The sequence below is a fragment of the Amyelois transitella genome, chromosome 17 (genome assembly GCF_032362555.1).
Source record: "Amyelois transitella isolate CPQ chromosome 17, ilAmyTran1.1, whole genome shotgun sequence".
Classification (NCBI taxonomy): Eukaryota; Metazoa; Arthropoda; class Insecta; order Lepidoptera; family Pyralidae; genus Amyelois; species Amyelois transitella.
In genome coordinates, this window is record NC_083520.1 from 7142747 (window position 1) to 7162867 (window position 20121).

The 20121-nt window shown below is 35.9% G+C and overlaps 2 protein-coding genes across 4 annotated transcripts; one reads left to right on the forward strand and one right to left on the reverse strand.

The window, feature by feature from the left end:
- Positions 1–26: 26 nt before the first annotated feature.
- On the forward strand, positions 27–4831 carry LOC106134315 (uncharacterized). 2 transcript variants are annotated; one of them, XM_060948724.1, is made up of 3 exons: positions 27–164; positions 3302–3445; positions 3693–4831. In XM_060948724.1, the coding sequence occupies exons 2-3, from the start codon at positions 3339–3341 to the stop codon at positions 4309–4311; spliced, it is 726 nt and encodes a 241-aa protein (XP_060804707.1). In that variant the 5' UTR covers positions 27–164; positions 3302–3338; the 3' UTR covers positions 4312–4831. The 2 variants fall into 2 exon arrangements, with proteins under 2 accessions (XP_060804707.1, XP_013189787.2); XM_013334333.2 differs by lacking the exon at positions 27–164 and adding an exon at positions 1509–1779.
- On the reverse strand, positions 4319–19359 carry LOC106134314 (probable ribonuclease ZC3H12C). Of its 2 annotated transcripts, none has more exons than XM_013334331.2 (4): positions 19014–19359; positions 8338–8511; positions 7698–7930; positions 4319–7314 (listed from the first exon to the last, which is right to left on the reverse strand). In XM_013334331.2, the coding sequence occupies exons 1-4, from the start codon at positions 19233–19235 to the stop codon at positions 6213–6215; spliced, it is 1731 nt and encodes a 576-aa protein (XP_013189785.2). In that variant the 5' UTR covers positions 19236–19359; the 3' UTR covers positions 4319–6212. The 2 variants fall into 2 exon arrangements, with proteins under 2 accessions (XP_013189785.2, XP_013189786.2); XM_013334332.2 differs by lacking the exon at positions 19014–19359 and adding an exon at positions 17066–17224.
- Between the last annotated feature and the right edge of the window lie 762 nt (positions 19360–20121).

The window sequence follows — 20121 nt, forward strand, 5'->3', positions numbered from 1 at the left end:
TTTAAGATACAATAGTCTCCCCAAAGGTTGTCATACAAAAGGCATTAAACGAGTAAATACAATGGCGTGATAATAATAAGTAATAATTTTCACTCAAAACTGATTCTGGAAAAATGTTCCAAAAAAGTAACCACGCCATCTCTTTCCCATAAAACGACTAAGAGGTAAGTAATAAAAATAGTAAGTAATATAAATAAAGTAGTAAGGTAACTTGTCACTATTTATATCCTAATTATATCAGTAAGCAATAGAGCTAAACGTAGCATTTTGGTTTTATCGAGACTGTTGGCTCGGTCTACCCCGTAAGTAATTTTTCTTTTGGGTCACGTCATAATGTGATTCAGTAGACGGTAACCCAGGAGAAGTTTAAGGGTTAAATAACTTTCGCGCAAAAATTAAAAGGACATTTTTAAGTCAGACAACACCCGAAGCATTGCAGAACTAATTATTAAGCAAAACACAAAAAATTGTTCTCAATGAAATTAAATATGTACCGAAATTCGATATTACCCAGAGGACCCTCGATAAAAACAAGCTGCATCATTCAGAGTCACGGACGAACTGACCGACCAAGCACAACACAAACAGGTGAAACGATATTTGTTAAACAAAAAGTACGATCAGAACAGAAAGGAGATTTTATGGCGATATATCCTTATATAGGTACACAACTTAATATTAATATTATTACTAAGTGACAATACTGTGTAAGTAATAAATTTTATTGTAAAATAAGGGAAACAAGTAATATAATAACCTTATTTGCATATAAATAATAGTGCTTCCAAGTAAAGAGATTTTTTAAAAGTAGGTAGTAAAGACATTTTCCATCATCCATAAATCATCATATCAGTCATCCATAAAATTTGCAATCTACTTTCAATAAAGCATATTTTCATTTTAAGATTTTATCAGATCTCCATCTAATATAATAACGTGAAAGCGTGTTTGTTTGTTCGTGTTTATTTGACGTCAACCAATGTTGTGAAACCAAAAGATACATATTATGTGATATGAAGTGTCCCATAATAATGAATACCTAAACATTTTTAATTTTGAACTTTACCGATCTCATTTTGCATACATATAGTGTGAAGTATGGAGAAGGACAGAGTAATTTTACCCGGGTGGGACGTGGGCGAAAGTTGGCAATTTTTGTATATTATGAATATATTATGCTTGTACCTCCTTATTCTATTCCACTTATTTTAGATTGTGATTGTTCAAAGTAGCTCCAGTAAAAACGTATATAAATTTGTAAAATATTGCAGATTGCTTAAAAATAAGGTCAAAGTTTTTGAAATCAAACAACAATAAACGAGTGTCACCGTCACAGAAATGTTAATGCATTATTACCCAGCATGGCGGATCTAAGATGGCGGCTCGGTATAATCCGACAATTTTCGAAAGCCGCCAGTTGTCCATTAAATTTAATAGTGTAGAGTCTTTCGAACATAAACGCCTTAAAATTTCCATTTGTTCCAAACAGTCGCTGTTTTTCTTTAGAGTTGCGCCAAGCTGATTAATTCATACTCATACTTCATTCGTTTCGTACCTATTTAATTATTGTGTATTTAATCAACTTGAAGTTTATCCATCCATGTTCATAATTTTAAAGTATAATTAAAAACGTACCTAGTGGTTATATTCTCTTTGAATACAATAAAATAGCTACCTATACATAATGGGTGATGTAGGAGGGCAAAAAAAGCAATTCAACAAGAATAAATTAAAGAAAACCATTAAAAATGTTCTCTGTCGGCCAGATCATGATATATGGTGAATTTAAATCAAATATTTATTTGCATATATACATACCATCACGCCTGTTTGCCATTGGGGTAGGAACTATGGATTCCACTTGCTACGATCTCCCGCATACCTCTCCCGCTTCCTCCACACTCATTATGTTTTTCATGCATATTCGACGATTACCGGTTCTCCTAACATGTTTCTTTTAAGACATTCGAAATTTAGTCCTTGAAAGGTCATATTTCTCTACACATTTCTCTTATATCGATTTTCTAATTCAATCTTTTAAATTAACACCACACATAGTTCTTAAAACTCTCATTTTAACTGCAATTACTTTCATGTTGTTTCTGCCATCCCCAACTCTTACTCCCATTCATAAGTGTAGGCAGTAACACAACATTATGAACGGTCATTTGGGCATTTTTGATACCCTCCTACTTGTCATAAAGAAATGTACCTAATGCTCCATTTACTCTATTTCCCCCAGCCACTCTTTCTATATCTCCCTTATAATTGCCATCTGTAGTGAACATACAGCCTAAATACACAAATTCATTCACTTGTTGCACTCTTTCTCCATTTTTATACTAATACCCTTTCATTACTTTCAAAAACCATTACATTAGTCTGATTGACATTAACTTTCATACTGTTACATTTAAATGCATCAATCATTAATGTTAACATCTTCTGTAATTCCTCCTTGGATGGTGCAAGTAAAACTTGGTCTTTGGCATACAAGAGGCATTATGGATAACACATTCATTAAGAAAATCCGCATTCAACTTCTTTCAAATCATTCAAACAGTTGAATAGATTGAATAGCCACGGTGACACTATACATCCTTGTCTAAAACTTTCTGGATATTTTCTTACTTGGTATAGGTACTCTTCTGCTACTCCATCATCTTTCAGTTTTTCCACTTTCATTCTTTCCAAATTTGTGGAGGGTTCTTTTTTGCGATGAAGCCATGTTTTTCAAAATGACCCATTTAACCTGCTAACAACCAGATAATGGTTTGAATTTAACCCCACCCCACTCCACAATAAGCTCTCAATCTAACACACATTTTCTCTACCTTTTATCTACTTTCTCAAAATCAATCATACTTTTTACTCTGTTTTTCTCCCAGGTATGCATATGTAAACCTCAGAATTTTGAGATATAATGCCTACTATATGGTACCTTCATTACTGCTGAAGGTCTATTTTCTCACTTTAGTATGTTAGGTACTAAAGTGAGAAAATAGACCGCATGTTAACCGCAGCTGTGCTCGCTTTATATTGTTGTCTCCCTGTATCACTTCCGAATCTTTTGTCTGTTACCTTGCCAAAAAACCTATCAACAAAATCGGTCCAGTACTTTGTTGAGTTTATTTGTACCATACAGAAATACAAATCTCTATGAAATATAAGTACCTATGGGTATGAATAATCAATTAAAGGTGTATGTTATAATGACTTAATAGCATATCTAGTCATCAAATACATAGAAAATATAATTTTTTTTTTTGGGATGTTGTTCATATTAATATAAATTTTTCAGGCCTGAAATATCTGAGGTTCATAAAATTTCATTAGAGATGGCAATAAGTAAGTATAAATTAGTACTACCAATGTTTAGAAAACCACAATGGAAAGAATTGAAGATGGTTCCTAAAGAAAATCGTCCTAAGTGGCCAAAATTTCAGTAAGTACCTATACATTTTGTTTAAATTATGAACAGCAATATAATGGATTCAATGAATACTCATAAATAAGTTGAAGTATTTCTCTTTAAATAGAAGTTTATTATCCAGACATTTATTAAAGACTAGCTATTTCCTGCGACTTTGTTCGCCTTAAAAGTCACATGTTGATTCTGGACATACAAAACTAATATAAATTAAAAAAAATCAAGAGTGGTTAAAAACTAATCTTGATTTATAAATTTTCAGGAAGGTGGATGGCCTTTTGTTTGGTATTAGAGAATGCTGTAGTGCTATTGAAAGTAAACAATGCACTGCAGTCATGATAGAATCTGCCATCAATCCCAGATTAATAGTGCAGCCTGTAATAGAAGTTTGTCAGCAACAGCAAGTACCATTTATTTGCTGTCCTAATTTGCGCAAAACTACTGAAATTAACTTTGGCATTCCAACTAGTTGTTTGGGTATAAAACTTAACAGTTTGCAAGATCTCACAGATACTGTACTTAAGATCGCAAAAGACTATGCAGTGTTAAAAAATTGCTCTTTAGGAGAGGAAAAAATGGAAGTAAATGTAACTGGTATTTCTGTAAAGAATGTAACAAACTCTACAGCTAATTGTGACTTAGTAAATTTGGTGTGTCCTTATTTATATAGATCTAATAAAAATACAAGAATATTTGTACCTGACAAAGCAGTGACATCAGGAAAGTTAAGCAAGGACTTTGTTGGACAGAGTTATATAGAATTTTCTAATAAACTGAGTACCAAAAAGCCTACTAGAAACTCTTTCAAGAATATGATGGTAAAGCGAATTACAAACAATCCTTTTAGGGGTGAATTAAATAAGAAGCATTACAAAAAATAAAATCACATTCGAGGATAAAGATGTTTTATTTTATCTAAAATTAATATCTAAAATGTCAAAAAAGACATGTATCATTTTATTCATTCCACAAGGAATGCAATAATTAGGAGTCAGTTGTACTTTGAGATACATGAAAATATAACCAATTGGTCAAGGTGTATCAAAGGGTCTTACAAAGGAGCCCAGTCAGCTGGGATGTCAAGTTATGTATGTATCTCAAAAAACTTCTGACCATTGTAATCAAATTTTACCAAATTATAATTCTTGAACACTTATAATATTCAGTTGTAATTTGTAAGCATTGGTAAAACTTGATTGATAATTATGCTAAATTAATAATGCCATACACAGTTTATTATTAAGTATAGCATACTAGTAGATATAATGTATCTTACATTTCAATTGATGCATTGCATTAATTTTTAACCAGTTCAATTTAATAAAAATCAAACAATAAGTGTCTATATTACACTCATAATCAAGATGTCTTAAGTCAATATTATTTCTTGCCATTGTTATAGTTGACACTGAAAAGGATTGGCCATTTGTAAAACTGATTCATATATTTTTTAAATTGAATGTCATACGATGTGGATGTTTACTGAACTATTAGAGAGAGATTATGATAATAATGGCATTATATCTAATCCAAATTATATAATTCATAGCAATCAGAAATTTATAGTAAATTTTTGATGATGGGACACCATAACCTGCTGCTTTTTGCTTCAATATGGAGTATTTTCTATATGGAACACTTATCCATTTTCCTAGTCCCATTGATTTTGGTCAGGATTCTTTCACAGTTCCATTAAAACTGCCATACACTTGATTTGTCAAAATTAGACATACACCTACATTTAAATGCTTTCATGTTTAATTCATACTCATGAAGTTTGTCGCGGCGTCTTTACATATATGATCTAGAAAAAAAATTTTGATAAATAATAGTGGCCAAACCTCAACATAAGCAATAAGAACATTCTTGATAAAGCCAGAAAGCTTTGACTAAATATAAAATGGTACATAGTACCAATTAAATACATATTGTATCTCACACAGACCATATAAATCTCACACAAGCTTAAATTATTTACAAAAAATTAGTACATTAGTTTAGAATTAAATTTAATGTAACGCAATTTAGTGATGGATAAGTGAACAATATAAATGAATCACTGGTGGAATTTAATGAAATATATATACCCGATATACATTAACGGTGTATAAACAAACCTGAGAAGGATAATATTAATAAATTTAACATAGAGACAATAGGCTAAAACAGAGTTACTTTAACTTTAGCTTTAGGGTCACTTTAGCCATAGCCCTACTATATTAACCGTGCGCCACAATACGGTTTAAATGCATGTGGAGCCAAACATAGTACATAATGCAACTTTGTTTGGCACTGTTTTAAATATATTTCAGAACTCTGATAAAGTAGTAGGGCTGCAGTCAAAGTTATCCTTAAAGTTTAAGTAACCCCGTTTTACATAGAATATGTTAGATTTTAGTTAATTTGTACAATTCTTATGCTAAGATGACATAACAGTTAAAACTTCAATAAAATTATCATGACACTTCTTGGAAGTGCACAATAGAAATCAAAAGTATATTTGTTTATTAACACGGTAATGTGACGGATTGGCGTGATTGGCACTATTTTCGATTTTCTTAAACCTTAGGCACATTTGCTCATATCTAAATTGATGTATATCGACAATATGCATCCATATTAGTTGTAAACACCCGACATTCGATGAGCACCAAATGTTCCGTTACGTCGTTCATCTATTCAAATGTCGATTCGATTTCAGTTCAAAATCGAAATAATTCAAACGTCAACGCAATATTCTCTCGGAGCTATAGTCAAAAGTTTCGATCATCTGTCACAATTATCAGTGCGGCGGTTGGCGGGGCAGCCTCGCCTCGCTCGGCCTGTATCTCGCAAGAATTATCGCGCACATGGTTTGGGCGTCCGTCTCCTCAGGGTAGGCCGCCATCGCTTCCGCGACTTGAGCTTCGGGGAATATGCCGGCGAGGTGGAAATGCATGCGGCGGCGCGCGTCCCAGTGCTGCAGCGCGCCCTCGGACGCGCACGGGGACAGCTGCGCGAGCGCCGCGCCCGCCGCCCCCGCCGGCGCCGACGCCACGCGCGCCGCCGCCGCGTGCGGCAGCCGCGGGTCGCTGGCCGGGTTCAGCGTCAGCTGGCGCGCCAGCTTGCGGTGCGGGTTGGCGTCCGGCGGCGGCTGCGACGGCCCGGGCAGCTGCAGCTGCGCGCGCTCGAAGTGGGTGGCGAGCGCGGCGTCGGCCAGGCGCGGCGCGGCCGAGTGCGCCCGCGCCAGCGGCCGCTTGGAGTCCGCCGGACGTCCGCCCGGCGGCAAACTGACGGTGTGCAAATCGCGAGCCCTCAGCGCCCGCGCCGCCCTTTCGGACAACTTCTCGGCCACGGACTTGTGCGGGCGCCCGGCGCGCTCGGGATGGTGGAACTTGCATTTGTTGCCGTACGTACATTTCCGTCCGTAGGGGCACGCCGGGGGAGGATCGGCGCGAGACGGTGGTGCGCGTAAAAATGCGTCGAGTGTTGGCCCCGATCGTCCCAGTGGGTCGTCGGGCGGCATGAATCTATCGTTGACGAAGGAATACATGAGGAGTCGTTCCTCGACCACTTTGCGGAATTCCGGATTCTCGGCTGCGAGGTCTCTGTAGTTATCGTTGGACACGACAATACCGTCAGTGTCGGCGGCGAGTCGGAGGATGTACCTGTCGTCGTAGCAAACCAGCCTCTTGCCCCCGACGAGGCGACTCGGAGTGTATACTAATACTCTGTCTCGTTCGAGTCTCTCGAGCGCGTCTCGGTCGGCGACCGGGTTGTCTGGTCGTGAGGCCTCCTTGCGCCATTTTGGTACAAAAACTATGATGTCTTTATGCCCGCGGGCCCGGAACCAGTCAACGCAAATTTCTATTCCTCGGCACGAAAACACCTCTTTGTTGCCATGGCTGGAAAAAATATGAACAACGTTATATCTCAATGGTTTAATTTATTTATTTACAATGTTTATAAGTAGATACTTAAAAGAAACAAACGAGGGAGTGTGGATGTGTTTACGCATCTATTACTTTAAACGCATATATATATATTTATGATGATTTGCTAAAAATCCCTCGTAAAGTATTAGATCACATTACGGCATAAATTTAAAAACTATGTTGCTGATGATCTTGTGCTTTAAGAATGGTGGAAACCATTGGAGAGAATTACTAAATAAATTTATGTTGCTAAGTTGTCACAAACGACCTCGCCTGTAGTGACAATTCTATCACGTTCAAAGTGTGCATCAGTGGTTAATTACATAACTTGTTATGAGCTACCACAATATTACCTCATCGCGACATTGCTGCCATCTATGACGATTTGGCGAAGTTGTTCCCTATCGGGCGGTGGGTCAGGGTCAGTTGGTGGCGGCGGAGAAAGTGTTCTTGGCGGCTGCTTAGCGGCCAGTTTGATGAGCTCCGCCAATAATTCATTCCTGGGGGGATCAGGTCCCAGCCTTTGTAAAGCTATCCTTGCTAGTCGTTCAGAATAACCCAACTTCACAGCAAACTCGATCTTCGCCTGCAAAAGTTATGTTAATGTTGTTAAAATAAATCAATGTAACTCCAATCATCATCAATAGGCAGGCAAAAGTTCAATAAGAACTGTCACAAAAACTACCTACTTATATAATATTCGTTTATATAATGCTGTGAGAAGATATACAAATGATATTAAAAAAAATACGGTCGCATTCTTGTTTGGCATTGGAAACAAGACTGAAAAAAATAATTGATCTTCAAAAAAGAATTCTTTCCATATTATTATAATAGTATGTATACCTTACAATCCTTTCAAAACCAGCTGTCTATACCTCTCTCTCTCTTTGCATGTTTAAAATTGCACTATGTTATGCGGTTTGCATTACGACTTTTGATTACGAGCCATGATTTGTAATGTGTGCGATAAAGAGGAACATATGTAGGTACCTGGTTTGGCTGCGGCAACGGCGCAAGCGTCACATATTCAGCGAACTCCGCCGCTAGAGTGTCGGACGGCGTGCGGGAGGCGGCGCGGTGCGCGCTCTCGTCTTCACACTCCGAATCGTAACTCGAGTCTTCCCCACGTTCGCCTGCCCAGCCCAGTGATGACTCCACATATTTCTGGAAAAAATAAAAATGCTCATTAACTACGGATTCTTATTTTTGGCAATAGGTTGCAATCTGTCACGATCTATGAATCTTAATTTCATAATTAATCCATCCAACTGAACGTAACCTTTTATGAAGACTGACTGATGGGTCTGTCTTAAATTGAAAAAAGGCAGAATATCTGAGTTAAGGGCGCCAGATACCGGCGATCCAAATCCGAAGATGAAATCCTTCTGTAAAGTTAGGCACTATGAGATGCCATCTTAATCTTTCTTAGTTATATAGCATATTTATATCATTAAATGTCCGCCAACGATACAAGTATCTCCCTAAATACCTTTTTATTTTAATGATAAGCATGTGTTCATTTCGCGTTTTGATGGTCATCAATCAATGAGCAAGATATACTTAATATTTCCCATAAGCGACTCTGGGGCAAGACAGGGTCATCAGGGCGTCGAAGCGGATCTACAGATGATCATTGACCTTTAGCGTGTGCGCAACTGTCGAACGTACCGGTTGTATTATAAATATTGCTTAACAGAATCGAAAAAATATTTGAGGTTTCGGCAAAGGTGTATTAATTTAAGTCAGGTCTATTCAAGCGTAGGTCCGCTCTGTTTTCTCATGTCGAGCTATTCGATCGAAAATAAATCTTAGTCATACAACATCCGTGTAGAGACCTAGTTGACTGAGAAAATGAACTGAAATCGCAGTTCAATTATAATATAATGAATGGCGAATCGTTTAAAATACCCCTGAACGAACATTGCAATTCATCAATACCTATGGCTTGTAGGCCAGTAAATGATCACATTATTGGCGATACAGACATTATCAATGATCATTAACTGGGTTACATTCATTTTATTAATCCGCATATATTGAAGAGATCAGCAATATTTGATAAAATGAGTAGGTGTCGGCTGTTGGGAGTATACTATCTTACATCCGGGCGCAAGGTAAATCGGAAACGCCCCACCTATCTTCGCGCAAGCGGATGCAACTTTCTAAAAAAATATGGTGCGCGCGCGCAGCCTATAGTTGCCGTGGCGGTCACTGATACAATCAGATTCGCTCGTCGTTAGAGATCAAAATGGGATCACTTTGTATTTTATTTTTCTTAAATATAAGATGTCAAAACGAAAGGCAGTCAAAAGTACTACCTACAAATAACAAACTACAGGAAAATAAAAATTACTAAGACAATGTATGTTTGATTTGACAATAGATAAGTAGGTAACTATTTCCTCATAGCTTCAAGCGACTGTTTTAGTTTTACAAAAAAACCCAATTGGAATCTCCTGGTTTATTAGTTACGCTCTTAACGCGTTTTACGTTCACTTATCCATTTGTTTATTTTTCCTGGTCGCTTTTCCTATAGGTAAGTATCTGGATGAACCAAAAATGTTATTAAGACCGTAAACTGATTTGCTAAATAGTCTCCTAATGTGTTGAAATTGTGTTTATTTTATATTTTGTTGTTATCAAAGCATCGGAATCGCGGCTCGAACGTATGTACACAATATCTAATTTATCAAAAGAAAAATATATTTTTTGTGAGTCCAAAGTTTATGTTTAGCACTTTATACTTTGAACTTGTATTTTAATCTTAGTGTTTATGTGTCTTTTTTCATATCCGGGCGCTTTAATCCCACAAGAGGTCTAGTCATCTAGTGTGCTAATTTTCTCACTCATTTTATCTATATCCTGCCCTAGTTTGTTTAAATAATTATACATTTAGCGTAAGCGATTTACAAAATATGAAACAAAAAGTTGAATGCACATAATGAAAGACCGAATCATATGTAGTAAAACAACGAACAAAGAGAGGAAGGTTGCACATTCAGGCAACTTGATGAGTAACCATGATTATAGGTACTCCTATAAAGGCTGCGGAAGTCAGACGGGAGTCGCTTCGTGTAAAAACCTGACTCACCCAATCCAGAATCCATGGTCAAAGACATGTTCCGGCATGAAAGAATGGTGAGGATGAAACCGGTACTATAGCCAGGAGGAAGAAGACGAACAAAGAAAGAAAGGATGTATGATAAAAATGCGGTTTTGCCTTAACGAGATAAGTACAAAGAAAGACACTGTGTGGTGTCCCACCCAACAATATAAGAGCTTTTTAAATAGTTCCTTTAATAGGTACAAATATCTGGTACTACGCTGCAGCAAGATATGCTTTTTAACATGCTTTTGATTTTGAAGGCGTGATTGATGATGATGATTGCATCAGTAGTTTAAGAGAAGGTAGGACAGAGTCCAATTCAGCTTTCTGTCAAATAATTTTTTTAAATCACGTTGTTTCTGTGGTAATTTATGCAATTTCAAAGTATGATATTTTTTATAAAGCACTAAATCAGTGCTAGTAAATAAGGTTTATTTTCTCATTTATCAAATTTACGTAAGCGTGATAATAGGATAATCATCACGCTAACGTGGCTTCACTGCGTTGAACTAAAAGAACTTGAACTATAGCTTGCCTACAAGAATGTTTATCGAATGCTGTTAACCCTTTAACCGCCATGGACAACTTGAAGCGTCACCCGGAAACTTGCCTGTAACGCCAACGAGCGACCCTTCCGATAATTTTACGTGAGGTAAGCGATTTTTTCAACCTGACCTTAAAAAAGATTCTTGGTTCTAAAGAAGCTTTTGTAAAATACGACAAATCGTATTAAAATAGGGGAGCCCGTAATCATTATTACAGGCACGATGTATTCAGGATTCTTTATCTCCATCATGCATGACTATGCCTATATTCTTCACACACCTCAAGCGAAAGCGTTTCGATTTAGTAACTGACGTGGGCACGTGAACAGAAAAACGATACACGATGTTTCTGCACATCAACAAACATTACACATAATGCAAACCAACAACAGAGGTTCTAAATTTTAATGCGCAGTTGATACTGGCTGTATAAAAAAAAATTATCTCCCAAGAAACTAGAAGTATCTAATTATTCACAGTTCTGACGTCAGAAACCACATTAATGTATCAAAATGCGCGCTCTTTTGTTTAATACATAATTGAATTGAAGGAATGCAATTTCGGAATTATTATGTATCTAAATGGCGGTTCTGCATATTGCATGTGGTAGTTGCAATCATTTTCTATATTGCACTCTACAAGTTAGTGCATTTATAAATTGAACGACCGATAACGATAATATTGTCTGGTAGGTACGTGGGCACAAATTAGTTCCGTTTGTAAGGAGAAATTCTATCGCGTGTTTGTTGCAGAGATAAGAGTGACCAATAGGAAGGTAGGATCGGGGCGACGTCGACTCGTTCGATGTGGCGTCAGCGGCGAACAGGATGCGAGCACGCGACTCACTTCAAATACACGCATTTCCATGTAGGTACTTACTTACTTGAAATGCACACATCCACATCAGTCGTGACAATTTGGTAAATTATCATGAGTCTTATTATACCGCAATAAATGTTAAATTACAATATTTTTTTGATTGACTCCACGTCACATCAACGAGTTGATTGTCTTTTGTTTGGCACAATTGATATCAGTAGGCGTCACCGTATTTTCGCATATCAGTAAAAACATTCTTCTTTATATATCGCCAAATTACAAATTTTATTTCTTTAATGCTCTAGTTTGACACACGGGTATATCGTTGTCTCTACTCCACCTCGTCCGGTTAACAACCTTTCAATTTGGATGAATGGAAATTTAAAAATATTTTAATTAGAAATGCAAAGATGAACAACAAACTTGATAAGATAATGAAATTAATGAAGGGTAAATAATCTCTCGTCAACAATGATACCTATTTAGTTAAAGACGAAACAAATTTCTTTTCATTTGAGATTAGATATAAGCGATCATATAATAGTTATCTATTATTAAATAATTGATTATTATCATGATCATGACCTATAAGGTGAGAAGTAAATCGGGACGCCGATCACTCCTGATGTCAAATTTTATGATAATAAGTGTCTTCGTAATTTTTTTGGGAATTAAGTACAAGTCTGTCAACACACGGTCGATTTGCATGCATGTTATTTATTACCTACATGATCTCTAGTTAGAGACCTCGCAAACGGCCGCCATCGCAACACTTGCAATCATTTTTGACAGGCAGTCATAAGCGCATGTCAAAGATGCGTACGCGCGTACGGTTGAATCTGTCTTGTTGAGATCGGAATTATAATCATGTCAATATAGAAAATTCGTAAATGACATAAGCCAAATGTTTTCCGCGAACAATGTGCACGAAAATCTTTTCTTTAGGTGAACTTCGCAGGATGGAGCAGAAAAACGCAGCAAATTTGGAGCCTTAGACTGAGTGCAAACAGAGCTTATTTAATCCAAAAGTAAATCTCAATTACAAGAAATATATGTAACAGCTGCTTATTACTTCTCATTACATAACTAATTCGCTCCAGTAAATTTTTTATACAATGGAAATTAAGACCTGTAACTGATAACTAGTTTAACTTCCTCTAGTTTTAATAAGAAGATTTTTAAATACACTTATTTCAGGTTTATAATAAAAAAAATTGCATAAAGCATACATTGATAAGAGTATTATGTACTATTGAATATTGGATTGAAATTTATAGAGCGCCGGAGGTTGAAGGGTTTTAAGGATCCTACCGATCCGATTGTTTATCAATGTAAGTTTAACATACCTACATTAGTTTGATTGCTAGCCGATGCTTTTGCGGTGAGAAAAATATCGTAAGGAAATCTCCACATTTAGGCAACTGGATGTCAAAACCATTATTCTTTTATATGGGTTAGGTAAAACCAAACTATTTTGAAAACATTGAAGGAGTTATTCTAGCGGTTATTCTGATTACACATAACTCCTTGGGGTTTCCCCACACGTGTACTTTTGTATGACGTTCTTTTTAATTATGTACTGTTTTTGCTGTCGAAGTTTTCAAATTTCTTCAATTCTGAAAAATTATTCGAAACCCGGCTTGATGAGAAACGAGCTTTTTTTAATTGGCCTGGGTCATGGATGTTTATCTCTTAAATATTTATTATAAAAAATAGTATCGTCAAGTTAGAATCGCGTAACACAAGTTTCGAAATGACTTCGAAGCTCACTTAATCTGTATAATTTCCGTATATATCTGTATAATATATAAAAAATATACCTATATTTATTTATTTTTTTTATATATTAGGTATTAGAATAAGTAAGATATAGTTTATCGATTTAACGGCATCTAGGCCTGCCTTTGTCGCAAGTTCGATGCCTGACTATCTACATCTACTGAACTGACATTCAATACATCAGAGTGTAATCATACCGGATATAACTTAGCTTTAGAAGGTTGCCAAAGAACTATTTTTATATAAAAAACACTTTGTTATTGTTAAATGCGGCAGGTCGTTTCTTACGTTGGATTTAATGACTTCGAATCAATCTTTATATAAGTATTTACCAATACGAGGACGGATATATGTAACACATAATTACATATTCCAAGGCATTATTTATATGATGCACTTACAAACTACAAAATCATTTATTCCAAGCGAATAACTCATTACAAAAGAGGTTTTTTAATAATGGTCCTTCCGAGCGTCGAAACCGTTGGAATGTAACATTGAACTAAAGTGAACCAATATTTTTCCTAGCTTTGCACCAGCCATCGGCGTCGCAATGATAATGAATTAATTAGGTTGATCTATTAATAACACAAGGGATTTTCCTTACAAGTGATGATAATGGTGTAGGAAAAAATGTCGATATATTTAAAATGCGTTCCAACATTGTCGTATTTTCGCAATTTCATCACTTGTCCTATTATCATATATACGTAACTAGCTCTTAACCTTAGCTTAGCTGAGCAGCGCCCCTGCGAATTTAGGGCAACTTACAAAAGAATACAGGTTTTTCGCAAATCCCACGAGAATCATAGTTTTAATCGGAATAAAAAGTAGCTTATAGTATACGAAAAATTTGAAGAAGATTAGATCAGAAGATAACGCATGATGAGATGACAAAAAGTAAAATAAACTTACCTACTTTTGCATTTATTATTTTGCATATATATTACTATTATATTAGTATTATTTGGTATTAGTTGGGATTTATTGGGGTTAATTTTTTCCCCATTTCCCATTTTTCTAGCTCTTGCAAGTGAAGTAAAGTGTCTGTTACAAAGCTACGAATATATCACATAAACCGTCATGGCTAGAAAGCGTTAATTTCCACAAATTATGTATTTAAATTGCCGCTATAAAACAAATAATAAAAATTTTAAAAATAGAATATTTGAGGGGGTCTCCTTCCATGCAATACACGTTTTTCAGCTCAGCTCAGGCTAACACGCACATGGCTAATTTTATTAACTGAATTTCGTTATTAGGTTCCTGAACTTTTCTTTGACCAATCAGTAAGTAATTCACATAAAAAAAGTTCATCATTACCATTTTTCCTAATGCATATTCTTGTATGCAGATATGATTTGATGGTAGAAGTATGTAGGTACTTACTACTGTTAATTACTAAATCTGGAGTTATAACGTGGTACCTACATACATACATTACATAATACTGTACATTATAATATCTGAATTGGTTGCGACATGTTATCGGATTGTTATTGTTTCTTTACCACAATACATCCGTGAATTCATAACCTTCACACCAGTAAGTCCGTAATCTTTATCGAAATGATATGTATATAGGCTGTAATTGAACTAAAAATAAAGAAATATCTGGCTGTTGCCCGCGTGCTGGACGCTTTTCGCGTAAACTGTGGAAACTACAATTCAATTATCCAGAACTACAACAAAATTATAGGCAGTTGATTCTATAGTAACATATTCTGGTGCCAATTTTATTTAGCCTTTACATAGTTACGGTATCAAACAAACATTCATACCCACTATCACATCTTTGTCTCTAAAAGAGTAGACTCAGTCTATTACGGGGTCATTAGGTTCTAATAGCCATTCCTACAGTGATAGTGGGGACGTTCATGCAAACCGCATTCGACTTCTATTAAGTTTTGAAGTAGTGCTTGAAGAAAATTTTCAATTCACCAAACTTCTATTTCCCTTTACCGATTATGACGAAACAAAGTTTTAACAACGAATCTATGTAATCCACCTGTTAAAATCGCGTTCAAATCAGTTGTATAGTTTCGAAGTTATAACGTCCCAGACATACATAAATTCCAAAAATTGTTTTTCTGGTTCAGTTTCTGTTATTTAATCGCCCCCTAGCAGTTTTTGGAAAAATATGTAAGGCAAAGACACTCGATTTTTACTGTCTTAATATATGATTTGGACTCGTGCTCAGGCATGGGGTTGAGAAAAAAAGTGGGACAAACAAAATCTGACTACTTATAACAATTTTTATTTTATTGGAAGTTTAATTTGGCTAAATTAGTAACAATAAATTAAGGATTTAATTAGAAAATACCTGCTTCATTTTGCCAGTTTTAGTTTTCATTTTCATAAGTATATATTATGTTACACCCCTTTATTTTTGTAGAAACATACCTATGATAATAAATAAAGAATAAGAAGAATAATATGTTTTTTATTATCTATTGTATTAGGTAGGAAGATTATATTACTCTACATTTGTTTTCTGGGTAATTATTTCGTATATTAAAAATACCTACCTACAATTTTCATCTATTTTATATTTGACCTAACTACTTTCCTACGTAGATAGGAAAGTTAGGTGTTAGAAATTCGCCGGGATCTTGAACCTCCTTCAAGAACTTATTTTGTTTGTTTGTATATAATATCTTTATTGCACAGAAAACACAGTTACAAGAAATAATAATAATACCTAGTTTTAAAAGAAATAAATCACTTGCAATAGCGGACTTATCCCATGAAGGGATCTCTTCCAGTTAACTGGTAAACAATAAAAGAACTAGATAATTAGATAAAAACAATATTTTCTTGGATTCGCTCCTACATCGAGAGAGAATCTCAGAAGAAATTATATGGTTTACCTAAAACATAAATCCGATCTTCCATCACAGATATTGGATTAAACATAAATTACTGGAGCTCTCGGCATTCGAGTGAAAGTTCGCTATAACACCAGTACCGGACCTGCGACACTTCGCACGGGCGACTGATGAAGACGACATGCACATTAATTAATAAAACTCACTACTACTTTCACAATGCCTTACAAAAACAACATTGATGAAATGACGTTGCATTAAAACACCGTGAGGTGACCAAATACTATCAAATCGATTTACACGCCATGTCATGCTCACAACTGATTACCTAGATACCTAACCCGTCACAGGTCCGGAAAACAGCAATCCTGTCATATTTGCGACGGGACATCACAACACCAGCGTAAACATAAACTATTTCAATTAACTCATCACAACATGTACTATGTTCGAAAAATACAATTTTCGTTGGTGATACGCGAACACTGTCGAAGGTAATTAGCATACATGACGTTAACGAACCGGCTCTACTTCCGGGATAGTTAAATCGGCCGATTGAACATCGCTACGTGTGGATAACCAGCCTCCGCGACGGGGATCAAAGTAGATGTACTTCCTACGGGGAATATTTTCGCGCTCACCTGGGTGTTGTCGATCGCGTACATAATAGCGTTAGAATTCGCGCGTGTGGCGTGGCATAGCGCGTGTGCGAACGCGGCGTACTCCGCGCGGAGACTGCCTAGCATGTGGCGCTGGCGCATGCACACCTCCACGCACGGGCCCGCTCAGTGAAGGGGAAGCGGGGCAGTGGCACCGAGATCCGGGTTGCGCGCCCACTGCACCCGGCGGCCCCCAAACAATCCGCCGCAGTGTTGACCTCTGTCATGTCGAAAATCGTCTCGACGGCCGCATCCGTCGCCGATAGTGATTAAATAAACTCAGGCCGTCATAATTCTAATGTCAAAATAGAAACGAAGAAGTTATCAATAAACAAACTATCTTCTCTCATATCACAACCCATGTTATTCTTGACTCCCATACATTAATGATAAGATCAACAACATTTCCACAGCAATTCATCCATTCTACTGACATACTAAATGAAGTCAAAGAAACAATAAAATAGAATCATTTCCTCTTAATTAACATACTACCAAAGACTAATGTTTAGTAATGGTGAAATTTGATTTGTTTTTGTAGTAAAGGGATTGAAATAACTTTGTGTTGGCATACATCTTATTGTCATACCATAGTCCGAGTAGGGTGGAGCCACCTAATATATATAGTTTTGTAATCCTTGTTTTTATGGTTTGGTTGGTTGGTTTCTATGCAATAATTGGGTCTATATTCTTGTGTATAATTTCCAAAAATTTGGTGTGAAATATCCAACATTGAATATTTAATTAACAAAAGAGTGGGTACAGGTACAGGTGCAGACCTGCATTGTTTGGTGTCATTTTAGCTTTAATCTAATATATAGTAAAGATCAAAGCATTCCAAAGTCAATTCTGTGAGGCAACGCATTGCGTGATTACTATTTAATTCGAGTGAAAGAAACCTAGGCTTTTTTGTTATATTTATTTCAATAGAAGAAGAGCCTAAGTACTGTTTAGATTGCAGAATTATCGCAATTCCGAGATTAGGGATCTGTGCACGGTCCAAATTATTTTATGTGCGGTGGACCACAGTTAGAGTGACCATGTCAGTGTTTGAATAGATACAGTGACAACAAATCCTCTCCGGCTATAGACCTTACAATGACTCTTTTCTGAGTTTTGTAGATTAGTTTAAGTGTTAACAGGTGATCTTATGGTGATTTTTGCAAAGTAGTAAATTTCCTCTCAGACCAGTAAATATTAATACTTTGAACTTTGTTGTACTCTGAAGTATGTGCCATGTATTAAACTTTTTTAGTACCTATTGACTGAATGCTAAAAAGTTTTGTAGGTATTTTAAATTGTTTTAGGATTCAGTTTACATCTAGGTACTTACAAAGATTCAATATTGATTGAGTGGAAAAAGCATGAAAAAGAAACAAATAAACTCTGAAGCTGAGAAGGACATTGTAAGAGTATCATTCATCCTGAAAAAAGGTCTATGAATGACAATATAGTATACATAAATACTACATGTATTAAACAAGCCTTTATGTTATCTCTGATGTTATTAAATAAAAAGGTTTTATCATACAACGAAATCATTTCACAGTTGAAAAGGGTAGTAAAACTAACTTGTGAGAATATGGTGTTATTTGACAAATTTATATTGTTTTGTGTATCATAATGACAGATTACTCAAAAACTAAAAAAAAACTGAACTTTGCTTCATACTTTAACTACTAACATGGTTTAATACCCGTTTTTCAACATTCGCTCAACGAGCGGCTGTTGTTTGTTTGTTCCTTTCCTTATTGTTGATAATATAATAGTTGCTCGCAGCAAAAGACTCTCGCGATGTGATATTAACGCCCACTATTACACGACGATCATAATTGCAATATGACAATGGCAGACAATGACGAGTAATGATAGAAATCATGATTTTGATGATATTTTAGATGGAGTGATGGAATAAACATTTGTTACAAACCTGTATACGTCCAATTAATTCGCGTGGGTTAAAGCTTCCGTCAGCTGGATTCAAGTTAAATATGACTTTGAAGAACACGTATTCAGGTCTATCTTTTACGATGCTTGGAGCCTCACATAATGTGACACAGTAAAAAGTTTCTACCAAATTAAGATATTTGCTGTAAAAATCACCAATACAAGAACGAGGTACCGAAATAAATAGCTCTTTTTCGTGAGACATTTTTGATGAAGGAAAGTTATAATTCTATCACGCACAACTGTCGCGATTTAATTGCATAATTTGCACCAAAACACAACTTTTACAACATTTCATTTCAATCAACACCACTGTTTTGTAAGGAAGGATGGCGATTTGAGATCGATTAATCGTAGGATCAATTATTCGAGTCCAAAAAAAATTATTTTATACTGATGATTACAGTACTGTATCGATTCAGCTAATCGAATTTTCACCCTTTTTAATTCGGATTTTATTACCATGACGATACTAATGGCTAACACAGCTAGCCTCTTATGATAACCTTCATAAGAGGCTAGCTGAGTTAGCCATTAACTTTATAATGTAGGTTATAAATAGATTTTGATAATAAATTCTTTTTTCTATACCTGACTTGTCTTTGATATGGTAATAAAATCCACAGATCACACAAATGACCCTTGCGGGATTGACAGAGCCAACAGTCTTGAAACAACTGAATGGCCACGTTCAGCTTTTTGGCTTGATGATAAAATTGAGATTCAAATAGTGACAGGTTGCTAGCCCATCGTTTTAAAGAGGAATACCAAGTTTTTAAGTTTATCCCTTAGTCGCATTTTACAACATCCATGGGAAAGATAAGGATTTTATAATTGGTGCCGGGAACCAATGATTGTTATTATCGAATTACCTGAACTAATAAAAACTGATTTAATGGTGGCAGATCAGTTATTGTGCTAACTATCTATCTTGTTTTTAATAAAATGGATATGTATTTACATTATAAAACGGATTTATATTTACATCTTTAAGACTGTGATTATTAAGTGAATCGATACATCCGTTTACAATTCGAATCTATTTAACAATCGATCTCTTTCAGATAGGATCGCATCCCTAATGCTTTGAT